Source organism: Colletes latitarsis, chromosome 11 (genome assembly GCF_051014445.1).
Source record: "Colletes latitarsis isolate SP2378_abdomen chromosome 11, iyColLati1, whole genome shotgun sequence".
NCBI lineage: Eukaryota > Metazoa > Arthropoda > Insecta > Hymenoptera > Colletidae > Colletes > Colletes latitarsis.
This window is the reverse complement of record NC_135144.1, coordinates 9,723,754-9,737,799: the sequence shown is the minus strand read 5'-3', so window position 1 is coordinate 9,737,799 and position 14,046 is coordinate 9,723,754. Positions and strand designations below refer to the sequence as shown.

Sequence of the window (14,046 nt, the reverse complement as noted above, 5' to 3'; positions counted from 1 at the left end):
TCTTAAGTTTTCATGTTATTTTTAAAATGTTATTTTAGTCGTATTCTATTTGGCGACTGTTATTTAAAATAGTATCTGGGTCTAGTTATGTTTATTTCAAATAAACTAGTTTAAATAAAATCGAATTTATATTCTCAAAGGAACACAACAAAAAAATAGTGTTCCTGGATACTTTCTCAGAAATTTAATCGTAGTATTTTGTTAAAATTATAATGGATCAGACATGGCGATAACACAACGCATTTATTATCAACTATTTAAAAGGCACATTTTAACCAGCTCTGATCATCGATAACTTACGTTTCTTAGAAGGATGTAGCGCAACTTGAATGACCTCCGGGAGGATCCACCGCATTGCGGTGTTTAGTCGACACGATAGTTACGCCACTGCAAAGGAGACAACCGCATGTGTATGTACGTAAATACGTACGTACGTTCGTGTATTTACAGTCGTGGCGTATCGCGTATCGAGTCGCCGCCATTCGAGCGGTTAGCGCCTGCGTACATCTTGTTTACAACTGCGGAGCTTACCATACACATGACCTTTACAAGATGGACATGAGCGCCTATTTAGCTGTCTATGCGTGCGACGGAGAAAAGTTCAAGATACGTGCGTGTCGTTCGTGAACGTTGACGTGGGCGGAAGGAACCACGGAATCGGGTGATCTTTGACTTGGCTATCCGGAAAAATAGTCAAGCCACAGGTTCGTGATCACAAGTGACGCGGTATTTGTCGCTCGCACGCGGGCGGAAGGGGGAAGAGAGGGATGGTGGGTACGAAAGGAGACCCAAATTTTTCACCTCGGGCAGATGTGATTACCGTGAACAGATTTCGCGTGTGTTCGATCGGGAGTTCGCGTACAACGGAAGGCGTGCACGTTGCCGTAATGTTGTTAACGGCACTGTGAACTCTATTTATGTGTTTTCTTCTGCAAAGTGTTCGATATACAAGGGGTGTGGGAAGAATAGTGCGTGTTCCTCGCATCGACCTGGAATGTTACCGTGTTTTGATGTGCCTACTATTGCGCATGAAAAAATCGTCCTGCCCTTGACAATAGCCTATTTACCCGAAGCAGGCCGCCTTTATACCGCGCCAACCAACGATAACAGGGGTTCAACCACCCACCTGCGTGTACGTTGTCTGTCCCTCTCTCTTTTTCTCTACCTCTCCACGTATTTCCTCTAAACATACTCGCAAACGAGCAAACAAGCCAGCAGCCAGAAGTGCGCGCGCGCGCGCATGCTTCCGCGTGTGTTGTGTACACGTGAACACGCCCGCGTGTGTCTATCTCTCTCTCTTGTATCATCGTGTATACAACCGTTTCTTTATATGTGGCCGCCGCCTGTGTATGTATACGCGCCACCATTGTAGACCACGCAGTAAATTGTGTTATTCGACGCGATAAACAGGTGCACGAGCCTTATAGCCCAGAAAAACAATTCTCGGAGGTTTAAACGGTTTTCTGATAAAAAGACGTTCAGACAAATGTGAAAACGCGTGAATGGTGGTAAATATTTTTGACCTTAAGCTGCGCGCAATCCGCCCTGGGATATCAGAGCTACGAATCGTGGCGGGCGAAATTAGACGAAAACGCGTGACAGGTGGAACCCGGAGCTACGGAGAACGGCCATCGCAGAAAGCTGTCCATGTATACGATCCGTGTTTTCCAAGAATCCGTCACGAAGGGTTTTCGGTTTTCATCGTAGGATTAGCAGTCTCTTAATTCCCTAACCTCGGAAAACGTGGTCAGTCGATAATGTACCTTTGTCCGAGCTGCATCGGAAAGACCGATCTATGCGACGCCCTTAGTACACGTTGAGTGCACATGCACCGTGGTGGCGTGTTATTGCTTATTTACCCCCGACACGTGCTTCCACCGTTAGCGTGCTTCGAGTACAACGATATCGACGACGACCTTTTCGCGATAAAAGCAGAACGGCGGACACGTTGCGCGGAGAAAAACAATACAATACGATTACATGAGTTTTAAGGGAACGGTATTATTTTTTTTTTATTCGAATTTCGTTATGTGCGCGAGAACGGTGAAACGTGGTTACACCAAATCGTATCTTCCAGTCGTATTCTCCGTGCAATAATCGTCGAGGACGGAAGTGTTTCCCTGTTCGAGCTTCTTCGACAACGTGGGTGGGATTACGCATTCTGCTACGATGAACTATCCAGAATAGCATGTTTTGGTACAAGATGCACACGACGAATTGATTATTCACGATCGCTTCGTACCATGTAAATGGTACAAAAGAACGTGTCATTAGAGGACTAGCAAGATTCTTCGCAACGACGGCCTTTTTGACCGTCACCGCGGCGATGTCTTCGGGCAGGGGTTTAGTCTCCCCTTCAGGAGGTCCCGTTGTTCGCTACGGCCATGTAAAGAAACTGAAGACCCAAAAGAAGAAATTCTTCGTCCTGCGAGGCGAGGCGCCAGGATACCCCGCTTGCCTCGAATATTACGATAGTAAAAAGAAGTTCGAGAACAGACAGCTGCCGAAACGTAGCATCATGCTGGACAGCTGCTTCAATATCAATAAACGCGTGGACACTAAACACAAGCACGTTATCGCGTTGTACACGAAAGACGAATGCTTCTGCTTGATTCTCGAAAGCGAAAAGGAACTGGACGAATGGCTGAAGGCGATGCTTTTACTTCAGAGTGGAGATGTGGCCGATGGAGAGCAACCTCGGCCTATATTTGGTAATGCGCTATTACGGTTTGAATTAGAATTAGATCGCATATTGGAGACGAAACGTTTTGCGCGTAAAAAATTCTTCGATATTTTCGGTAGGTGAACACGGTGTTCGTAAATACGGTACTAAACTCCGATGTTTTGATGTTTCGGGCCAGTTATTTACCTGTATTTCAAATGCGTCATTGTCTATAATTTCGCAGCGCAGAATAAAGAGACCGAGGATCAAAATAAGAATTTATGCTTGCTTTGACAAATTGAAAAGGACATTTTCTCGTGCATTTCTTGTTTAGGTTATAATCCCGATTTAATTTTTAGGATATAGAGTATTTTTTGAAGTGTGCCCAATTTTTGTGTTGGTGTAAAACCATACTCTATAACAATAATAAAAAGTTAGCTATTAAACTTTCACATGCATATTTTTGAGAAGACAAAAATAATAAATATTCTTAATAGCGACTATTGCCCAACAGACATAATAAAAAAACATTAAAATATGCAGTATACAACAGATTTATAAAAGTAACAGTAAAGATTATAATAACATTTTTTTCACATAAAATTCATCAGATTAGAAAAAAATAAAACTCCAAAATTGTTTCTTAACATAAGAACAGTTTAAACAAATACATAAAGTCCATTAAAGACAAAGAAACCAAAGAATACAGCAACATTTTATGTAAAGTTAATTACAAATAACTAAATAAATCGTACATTGAACGATACATAATTTACTTTCCATAGTTTTTGTTACATATACATATTATTATATAATTATATTAAACAATTATTTTATTTCTGACTCTATGATTAGCAGATAAAATGACTTACATCAAAATTTTTTAAAATTTATTGATTATACACATGCAAAGTAGTACAATAAGTATTTGTAAGACATTCTTTTAGAATGAACATTATAATTGTATTATGGAGAACAAATGTAATTGTTTTCATAGTACTATGTTATATATTATCAATTATAGTGAGATATAATATTTTATTTCAGAACATGTATGGCAAGTTACAATGCAGAAAAAAGGACTAGGCGAACGAAAGAATATTCATGGTCCCTATAGGCTATGTTTAACTGATCGCACATTAAGTCTGGTGAAAATAGGAACGAAGGATAATTCAGATACTATTGAGTTTCCTGTAAGATCGCTATCTTAATAAATAACATTGTCTGAGATTTGTGAAATAGTCTATTAAATTAAAAAAATTGAATTAATGAAATATTTTTATTTCATAGCTGAATTGCATCAGACGATGTGGCCACATGAGTCGTATCTTCTACATGGAAGTAGGTCGTTCCGCGATCACTGGTGGTGGAGAATTGTGGATGGAAGCTGAAGATAGTAACATAACACATAATATGCATGCTGCTATTATGAATGCTATGAGTAATTCTAGTAACAGTAAAGACGATGTGGAACCACGTCAAAGAAAACGTAGTTCTTCTGCAACCGAGGCCAGCAAGCCAATCTTTGTCTTACAACGTCGCCATGCTGGGCCAAAGTTCCATAATTTTTCACCATTGGGTAAGTTTTAATTATTAAACAGTTTATTTGTTTCTTTGTATATCTCAATGCAATATAAGTTATGGTTTATTACAATTTCTTCTCGCTATCATTGATCACAGAACTACATTTTCAGTTATGTAAATAAGTTTATTATGTGTTTATGATATTCTAGCGTTTAGTTTTTGTTGAACACTCAATGTTTTATGCAGAAGCACCTTAATATAGGAATTACCCTCTTACGAATTCCTTTTTAATCCATGTGTAAGTTGTCCAAGATACAAGTTTTTTTACACCGTACCATAACTATGCTATATTATATGCTTTAAAATATCAACTGAAACACGATATGTACAACTGAAAAATCAGCTTTAGAATAACACAAATGGGTTGCGGGTATTACAGAGGAACACAAGACGCACGAGGAGCACGTGGATCCACTGCAGGAGCAGGAGAATTCTAATCAGACTCAGAGTACCTCTTCTTGCAATACAGTCGTGGGTCTGTTTTCTGTCATTGTAGTTGTATGCTTTTTTCTTTTCATGACACGCGGGTATCGAAAGGTGTTAACAGCGATTACAATTTAGGACATTTACGCATAATATCAAAAAACAATTATTACAAATTGTCCATTTATCATAGAAGAAACTTTCATTTTTAGATAAACTTTCTTAACAAAATTTCTTTCATATCAACTATCAAAATTTAATTAACTAATGCTTTTGTTGTATTATAAAATATATATTTCACTCTATACAGAAGAATATAACAATTAGATAAGATTTACACTATCTTTATACTTGTATAGTATTGTAACAAAATTGACGACATTTTATCGATTATCGTCGCGAGCTCGTAGGCGAGTTCCTAGTATTGCACAATATGTTTCAACTTCACATTAGCAAACATTAGTAGACGTATATATACATTAACGAGATCGAGTAGGATAAAAACAAATTTGAATCGTATACTTTGCAACAAAGAATCGTTGATTACTTTAAAAATTGATCAATAATATTGTCTGATAGGTAAAATCCATCCATACTTCATAAAATTCGTATAAAATAATCATTACTTTTATAAAAACTTTCATCGAATCATTATTATTATCAAACATCGAGTCGATTAAACTTTCTGAAAACTAAACGGAAAAGAAAGTAGTTGTACGACAGTGAGAGCTGTGTGGTTTGCAGTCGTTGCTGGTACCGGGGCTGGAACTGCTGGGATTGCCTCGACTAATACCAACTGTGCCACTACTACTAGACGTCGTCATTCGGTAGCGAGTCATCCCCATTCCGTCAATAATTCCCAATCCGTTCATGTCACAACAACAAGTACAACTACAACAACAACTAGCACCACTATCACCATCACTACGACCGCTACCGTGACCACCACAACCACAACCGCGACAATATCCCATCAGAGAACCCTGTCGCTGCCCTTAGCTGCCGTTATTATCAATCAAATGCAATCATCTAAAAGATCAGTTTTACGCTGTATGTATTTTTATTTCGTCATACGATAAGTCAGCAAGAGATATTCTTTGTTTCTCTTTAAGTGTCTCTGCCTCGCTGTGTCCTGTTTTCTGTTACCCCTTCTCTATATCTTCATTCGTCTTGTCGGACTTAAAGGTTGCGTCATATAATTACGGTGTGTTGCGAGATCGTCGCGATTGCCGTAGATATGCAAGCTTCTACTCGCATGCGATCAGTTGCACTTGACTTCGTAACGAAGTTACGCTTCCTTTTGTTTCTTCCGTTTCTTCATTGCGCAAACCGGTCAATGGAATATTTCGTGCAGCATTCCTTTCGAGTAACGTTTTATCGTCGTTACCTCTGTTCACTCCGAATGCGACACATTCTTCCTTGATTGTTTTGCAACGTCCTGCGCAACGATTATATTCCGCCTGATTTTTCCCCGCCGTTTTCGAATCATCTCTTTGATCACTATTTCATTGCTTGATTTAAAATATATGTTTAAACGAATAACAAATTGTATTACATGAATATGCATAAATATATACAGATATCTATATGGAATCATTTGGATATGCAAACGAACTAACCGCTGCTATGCTGGGAAGATGGATGTTTTTCAAATTTTGTTGCCTGGGTTTGGTGTTCCACAACGATGTTTCTGACCGTAATATTTTTAGGTGCAAACGGGCGCGACAGATGCGACAGCCTACCGTCGAGGGCTCGTACCACCAGCGAGAGCCATCCTGCATCGGTATTGAGTCATTCTCGAAATACTCACTTTGTGTCTCACATCCTGAGACCGCATTCTATGTATGTGAGAGGCCTTTCCTATTCGCCACCGATCAGTTCGATGCCTATCAGTCCTGCTTCCGGGGCTTGCTCCACGGATTCAGCGGGCTCATCTCTTTCAATGGACGATGGTGGCGAAAACGTATTAGAGGAGGGCACGGTATCCAGATATGGACATTCTTTGACGCCTGACGAGCCTGTCATTTTGGAGGAGAATGGCGACGATTATGCTCTGTGGTCCATATCACACTCGCATCACAAATATTCGCCAAATTTCAAGTCACATTCTCCTTCCCAGGTAAGTAATTAGTATTCCTCAAATAGTCGAGAAAGGGACAATGAAAGAAATCAATTGTACGTGACTTTTATTTTTCGTTTATTAATCTGAAGTCGGAAGTTCAATCTTCTACCGTGATGTCTCAATAAATCTATGTGCAATTATATTTTTTATGTTGTTGATACGCAAAATAATATGAACTTTGTTCTTCATCTTCTATAAATTTGCTAACCCCTATAATAGAGGGTTAAATTTTGTCTACTAACAGTGATAAGGCGATGAACTTAACGCCTGTTGTTTATTGTATGTGCAGCAGAGTTCCTATATAGATATGTACAGTCCTTATGAATCAAGTCCTGGACGTGGTGGTGGAGCCTACATGCCAATGAGTTCAGGGACAGGGCACTCGCATTCGCGGGCGTCATCGCTCGTTGAAGAAACCAATACTTTACCAGAGGGTTACGTACCTATGGCACCCGTTGGACACAACGGATATGTCGATATGGATCCTTCGCATAGTCACAACGGCCATTTCTCTGACGATATGTCGCAGCATGGTGGCAGTAGTTGTTCTGTTACTTCCGGTACACCTAGCACCGACTTACGGTTTTCTGAATATCATTTGGATAAAGTGACCAGTTTTCTGCCGCCTGGAGAAGATTTACAATCCAGACCGACGAGAGCTTATTCCATTGGATCTCGACCAGAACCTACAAACAGGCATCGTAAAAATAGGTACGACTTTCATGATAAATGTTAGAAGGTAGCAATGGAAAATATTGGAATAGAAATTAAAATTTACCACCTTAGTTTTCTGTTTTCTTTGTTCTTTCACAGAGTTAGATGCCTTATTCTGTATATAAAATTAGACAAAGGTATGTTAAGTAATTATGTATTTCTATTTTTTTTGTTTGTTTTTGGATAGGTTGGACATTACTCAACAGGAAGCCAGCAGGGTACGAGCGTTCTCTGTAGGCAGTAGGTCCAAAAAACCTGAGATCGGAAGGTTAGTGAACGTAATCACTGCACCTTTGCCAGCTGGTTCTGAGAACTCGAGTTCTAACAAATCAAACTCGGCACCATTGCTATCCAGTTCTTGGGGGCACAACTCTGGTTGTTCCATAACTTCCGAGCGCATGGAAGATCTAATGGAATTGGACTTTACGAAACCCAGTATTTCTACAACACTTCATTCATCGCCTTCGTCTTATTCGCAGTCACACTCTCAATCGCATTCATACTCTACTGCCACCGACACCAGTTCCTATGTTGATATGTCTCCAGGACAACCGCCTTCATCGACCACTGCCCCGTACGTCGATATGTGTCGCATTAATAAGGTACTTGTGAATTTAAAATTATTATATTATCAAACAGGATATATCAAACGGTATATCCAATGAAAAATGATTTTATGTTACAAATTAACTACATTGCTTGCACGCTATGTTTCAAAGTTTCCTGAATTTACATGTTCGTGAACGTTTCTTATGAGATACAGTTCAGCTGAATATATGTAATTATCAGTGTTGTGCATAAATAATAGTTAAATAATGAATTTTGTATTTTAATTTTTCAGATCAATCGTAATAACAATAATAATACAATCACTGCCAATCAAAATCATAGTCATATACATGTATCGTCTTCTGCCCCCACACATAAACCCGAGTTTACTACTTTGAAGCCAGTGGAAGAAGCAGAAGGGCCTTACATGAGAATGCATGGTGTAATGGAGGATTGGTCCCACTCCGACACGAGTCCTAAGCAAATTTCGTCGCCTATGCAAGAAGAATGCGTCCAATCAAACGGACCACCAGGTGAGATATTTGTTCGAAATTATTCAGTATATTTTTAAGTATAAATTTAGTTGGTTAAATAAAACTTGTAGAAAAAAACCAAACAAGTCTTAATTTATGAACTAATTGTTTTCGATATATTAATTCTTTTATTTGGACGCGATTTTTAAACCTCTCTATTTGTCATATTTTCAAACTGAATGAATAAAATCATTGGGTCATAGAAAGATAGATATTGTTATATCAGTCAAATATATTCTCTACTTTGCGTTTTTTTTTTATCGTCAACCGTGCAAGAGATATGATATGTGTAAATTGCATCACTTGTGTATACTAAAAAATTGTATTTATCAGTATATTTACAATTTTGTATATAGAATAAAGTTACAATCCTTTCTTCAAACCACCATCGATAGCTAATATTAAGTCAATTTTAACATTTTATTGTAAAACAGCCACTCCTTTAATTTTTTTCACACACTTATGATTCATATGTTTTTCATAGGCACGATAATAATCGTAAATAGTAACTATATTTAAACGTAAACGTGCGAGGATATTGTAAATAATCGTATAGCATATCTTTATAATCCTGAAACATATAAATTGACGAATTGATTTTTAGCATTTATTTTTTTAATCATTGTTCTTTTTATTAACGTATAGTGGTTATTTACATTTCAGGGGTCACGAGAACGGCACCAGTCGATCTTCCACGGCGTCCACCCGTCGACTATGTCGAGATGAACTTTAAATCGAGAACAATCTTAGAACAAGACTACATAAATATGAATATGAGTAATCGAAATAACCGTAAAACAACGCGGACGGGTAGCCGAAAGGAGAAGTTGCGTTCTCAACCGATCGCGATCCAAGCCGGCAACAAACCTCTAAAAGCGCCTAGTTTCTTACCCCTAAACGGAAGTCCGGAATCAGAAAGTTTGTCGAGTACTCCCGCCTCGCCTCCACAGGCAACTCCGACAGGTTCCTCGGCGACTATCTTCCCCTTCTCTTTAAACAGTCCTCAGTCTCCCGAGAAATCTTTCATTCATCAAAAAAATAACGCCGGATCATCAGAGTTAAATGTGACTTCCAAAGTTAACGAGTGCGCGATCGTGGAACCCACGAGCAGGGTGAACACGGCGAATAGTTCCGTTTCAGCGACGGAAGCGAACAATACTTCGTCTAAAGTAGGCAGCGATAGACCGGCTAGTCCTGCAGGAACGGATAATCAAGTAAATCAAGTGATATCGAACTTGTTGGCCTCGCAAGATCATATATTGAACACTGTAACGAAGAGGTTCGCCGACTTGAACTTGTCGAAACCACGTTTGGTAACCGCGTCTCCTAATACCAGTCCCACGCTATCTGGATTTAAGGCAACCGTTGAAAGTCCAACCCTCGAAAAGCAACCGTCGTCTCCGAAATTGTCGGACGAGACACCAACGCCTACGCCTACAGCCACGCCAAGCCCGTTAGAGAACGAGAGTTACGACAAGCTACAATCCGGCGCGACAATTTTGCACTACGCTAGTCTTGATCTTCCCGAGGTTGGGAGCACGGCGCCAGTTTCGCCGGTGTCGCAAGAAAGCTTTAATTACGCCGAAATCGATTTCGAAAAACTTAAGCAAAATTAAAACGCCATCTTGGATGCGGTCAGCAGAGGTGGGCAAAATTTTATTGGAATAATAGACGACGGATAAAATCTCTGTACGGTGATGTATTTGGATAAGCTTTTATTCGTTCAATGAAAAATATAGGTTGACGGGTATCGAACAAGTAATTAATTGGTGGTTGTTTGCCTTTTATTTGTTAGTCAAAATTTTTATCTGGACAAGAATTTTGCTCATCTCTCACGGATAGTAGTTGTGTCGGTGTAATACGCGCGTTGCGTATCGTGAGGTGCTCGGATTGGCTCGTTGTGCCCGTTCTCGACGGTAATAATGAACAGATAGGGCATTTGATCGGTCTAACATTGGCAGAGTCGGATTAATGAATTAGCAGGGTGTCGGATACGAACTGTAAATAGTGAATTCTTTTTATCCTAACCTTGAGTCGTGATCGTTTTATCAGTTACGTAGTCCTGACTTCCCGAAGACAAGATTAGTGCCTATACTTCTGGTTAACACTGTATCGGATATTGTTTCTCTTTTATCCGCATGAAACGACTCCGTTGTAAAATTGTGTACAAAGGTGTTGCGAGTTTTTGAACTTTTGATGTTCGTGACGTTCGTTTACTTTTTTTTTTCTTTTTTAAGCGAAATGTTTTGATAAGATTTATCGATATTGTCTGCGAATTTGAAATTTTATCTCGTTTAAGTTGTTTTTATTGATCGAATGTTATCGTGAAGTATTCTTATGATTAGTAAGCGCAAAATGTTTTCGATTCGAGGGAAAAATTGAATAGTATTTATCGGCTATTTTAAATGTATTTTTTAGACGTTATAGCGATTATCGTAACTGGTATTATTAATCATGTTAATTTTAGAAAATTTGAGTAGAGATCGATCGAAACGTGGAACGATACACTACCAGAAACATGAGTACTAATTCCGAGTACACGAGGGTAGCATTGTTTCTTCACGGGAGGGGCTATGTGTTGGGCGCCAATGTTGGATCGATACAACTCACGGAACTCGTATTCAGAACAGACGGCTCTCGAAGTGAAGTATAGTTATGTGTTATCACGCTTTTTCGTATAAATTATGAATTGCCGAAATTACTGTCAGATTCGTTTACACGTACATACATCTTAGGTGCGCGCGCGCTCGCGCACTGACATGTCACATACAAATACACACGCATTTACAGGGTATTCTGTAAAAGATGGTACAACCAGAAAGAGAGAAAAAGAGAGAAAAAGAAAGAAAGAAAGAGAGATGATTGGTTGTGTAAAAATAAATGTAACCAGTCTTACGATGTTACTGAAGGTAGAAGAGAAAATATTTCTTAATACTACCACGTTTTATGGGTTCGATTTTATGACATACTTCTCCTCGCATACAGTTTAAGATAGTTCAGTTATAAATTATATCATATCGTGTATATACATATGCATTGTCTAAATAATGCTATATGTATATGTATATGCGTATGTATATATATATATATGAGCGTGTATGTGTGTATGCATATGTATATGTATATATATAGCATTAATAAGTATATTAATGATGAATAAAGCAGTATGTATTGCTGTTCTTCATTATACATATATTCCTTATAAAATAATTCCTTCTTCTCTGAAGGTTTTTTGAGAAATGGCATGTTAACCCTCCGTGGACAACCATATTTCTTTCAAACACGATAGGCAACCTGGATCTTTTATTCTTCCGCCTGATTTTGTATTGTCCTAGGTTTTGAAACAAACTGAAAATATTCTGTGATACTTAGCAATGTTTAAAAATGCAAACTGTTAAAACGTTTAAAATGTTTAAAACTTTTTTCAATAAAAATGAAAACACGAAAGAATGTCGGGGAAAAATGGAAATTTATCTGTATCCTGAATGAGCCCCAAGTTGTCTACGGAGGATTAATTTGCATCGCTGTATAATAATGTTGTTGTAATTGTACATTGTCAGATTTAAGATTATTATTTTGACTGACACTAGCTAAAGTAAGTTTTATTTCATTTGAAGTATAGGTGAAATCATTTTTTGTTGCAGATTAACAAAATGTCCGTCCACTTGAAATAGATCGCGTTGTATAATTTTTAGTTTCTCGGTAAAAGGAGTTTTGTTTGATTTAAAATATTAACATGTAAATATAGACTCTTTTACAAATTAAATATTTGGATGATTTTATTATTTTGTGAACGTAGGTTTAATATCGTATCTTACGAAATTCTCGGATTAATCGAATATTCGAGAACAGTATCAATGAGCCGTATAAATGTATCGATATTATGAGTAATTTACATTAGTGCGAATTTTAATGCCAAATAAGATATTAAATTTCATTTTTGCATTCAAAATCAGTATTTATGTTTGATTGGAAAAACTTAAAAAATTCTCTAAAAAAAAAAACTTAATTCGTAAGTTCAAATTAAGTATCATGCATGATTTCTGCCTATTTATAATTCGTATATATAATTCCTAAATTAATAATTATATTAATAATAAAACACGATAATTTCTAAATTATACGCAATTGGTAAATTAAATTAATTTAATAACAAAGCATACAAATCAGAATATTAAACGCTTTATGGTAAACATGATTTATTGTAAATTTATTAACTATATCATACACATTGTTATTTTTATTTGCTTATGCTAGATTTTCATTCGTGATCCCAATATAATAAAAACAGTACAAGATTTCTTCAATTATATTTGATACTAATAATCGATATGGTTGTTAAAATCCTCGGATTAATTCAATTCAAATAGATATGTTACCTCAGTATAAGATGAATGAATAATGTACACAAGAAAATGACGAAAAGATTTTCCATTAAAATCGTGAGTATAGAGGTTATTAGGGAAGCATGAAAATAAAGGGTGTAGCAAAAAAGTCGATGTTTAAACGTTGCAATTGATAAGGTTAAAGCAGCTGTCTATACGGAGATAGCCACACTGCGATTCATAAAATTCTGCGAATCGTGGATATTTTTTCACCGTTTCGCGTAATACAGTGTTGTACTTCGAGTTATTACGTTGTTATTTCTATCACTACCTGGAATTGCTCGTACAGATCCTATTTCTCGCTTGCTTTCACTATTTCTCATTTGTTACCGCTATTTCTCAGTGTGGTCTCGAACTTGAGGCGACCAGTAACGAAAGAAAAGAGGTTCTATGGTTTGGAATTCTACAATATGGAAAATTATAACACTTTCGTAGATCATTTCTATAGCGTTCTTTTCAAGACTGTTTCCAAACCCATCTGATTACATTTACATCATTCTCCTACAGAAACTTAGTTATTTATAATTTCAAAAACACGTCTGTCATTTGAGTAGATAATTTTTTTAAATTAAATAATTCAAAAGCAGCTTTTATTCTCACGACATGATGAACATTGCTTGGAAATATGTTTTACAAACTTCGAATCTAACTATAGATGTAGGTATACTTTTTCTTGTATCGTTTTAAAAATATCACTTATCTCTGACATCGAAATTTTCTTGTTTTTTAGGAGAACGCGTTCCAATACTTACAAAACCACTGTTTGAAACTGTGACACGACTTAAAGAGGTTAAGAACCACCGCTGCACATCTAAATCGACCTCGATCGATCAAAAGTAAAGTTCTTGCATTCTACTTATTACCAACTACCCTCCTTTTTCATTTCTCATTAACGCTACAATCTGGCTCAGGAACCGTGCCCCTAAAATCACATAATCTGGGACCTCTGCTCGACGCGTGTACACCATCCAAACACCGATGGAGGCAAAAGTCACGAATAAACTCTATTCACGGTGCTCTGCCGTGAATGTCGTGCGGATTACGTGCCAGCAGGGCGAAAAGGGGGATGAACGT

At 37.6% G+C, this 14,046-nt stretch overlaps 1 protein-coding gene across 6 annotated transcripts; it reads left to right on the top strand.

Moving 5' to 3' along the window:
* Positions 1-59: 59 nt before the first annotated feature.
* On the top strand, positions 60-12,353 carry Chico (insulin receptor substrate 1 chico). 6 transcript variants are annotated; one of them, XM_076778808.1, is made up of 11 exons: positions 60-2,711; positions 3,710-3,855; positions 3,953-4,241; positions 4,626-4,721; positions 5,414-5,719; positions 6,379-6,788; positions 7,081-7,502; positions 7,693-7,773; positions 7,861-8,107; positions 8,347-8,587; positions 9,251-12,353. In XM_076778808.1, exons 1-11 carry the CDS (start codon positions 2,327-2,329, stop codon positions 10,201-10,203), a joined length of 3,576 nt encoding a protein of 1,191 aa, XP_076634923.1. In that variant the 5' UTR covers positions 60-2,326; the 3' UTR covers positions 10,204-12,353. The 6 variants fall into 6 exon arrangements, with proteins under 6 accessions (XP_076634923.1, XP_076634922.1, XP_076634921.1 ...); XM_076778807.1 differs by having other exon boundaries at positions 7,084-7,502; positions 7,693-8,107; XM_076778806.1 differs by having other exon boundaries at positions 61-2,711; positions 7,693-8,107.
* Positions 12,354-14,046: the final 1,693 nt, after the last annotated feature.

Bases quoted from the DNA above. Each gene is read 5' to 3' on its own strand.
- Chico (XM_076778806.1), top strand. From the start codon at position 2,327: ATGTCTTCGGGCAGGGGTTTAGTCTCCCCTTCAGGAGGTCCCGTTGTT. The intron at 6,789-7,080 runs GTAAGTAATTAG...TTGTATGTGCAG, and splicing joins AGTCACATTCTCCTTCCCAG to CAGAGTTCCTATATAGATAT. The intron at 8,588-9,250 runs GTGAGATATTTG...TTTACATTTCAG, and splicing joins CCAATCAAACGGACCACCAG to GGGTCACGAGAACGGCACCA.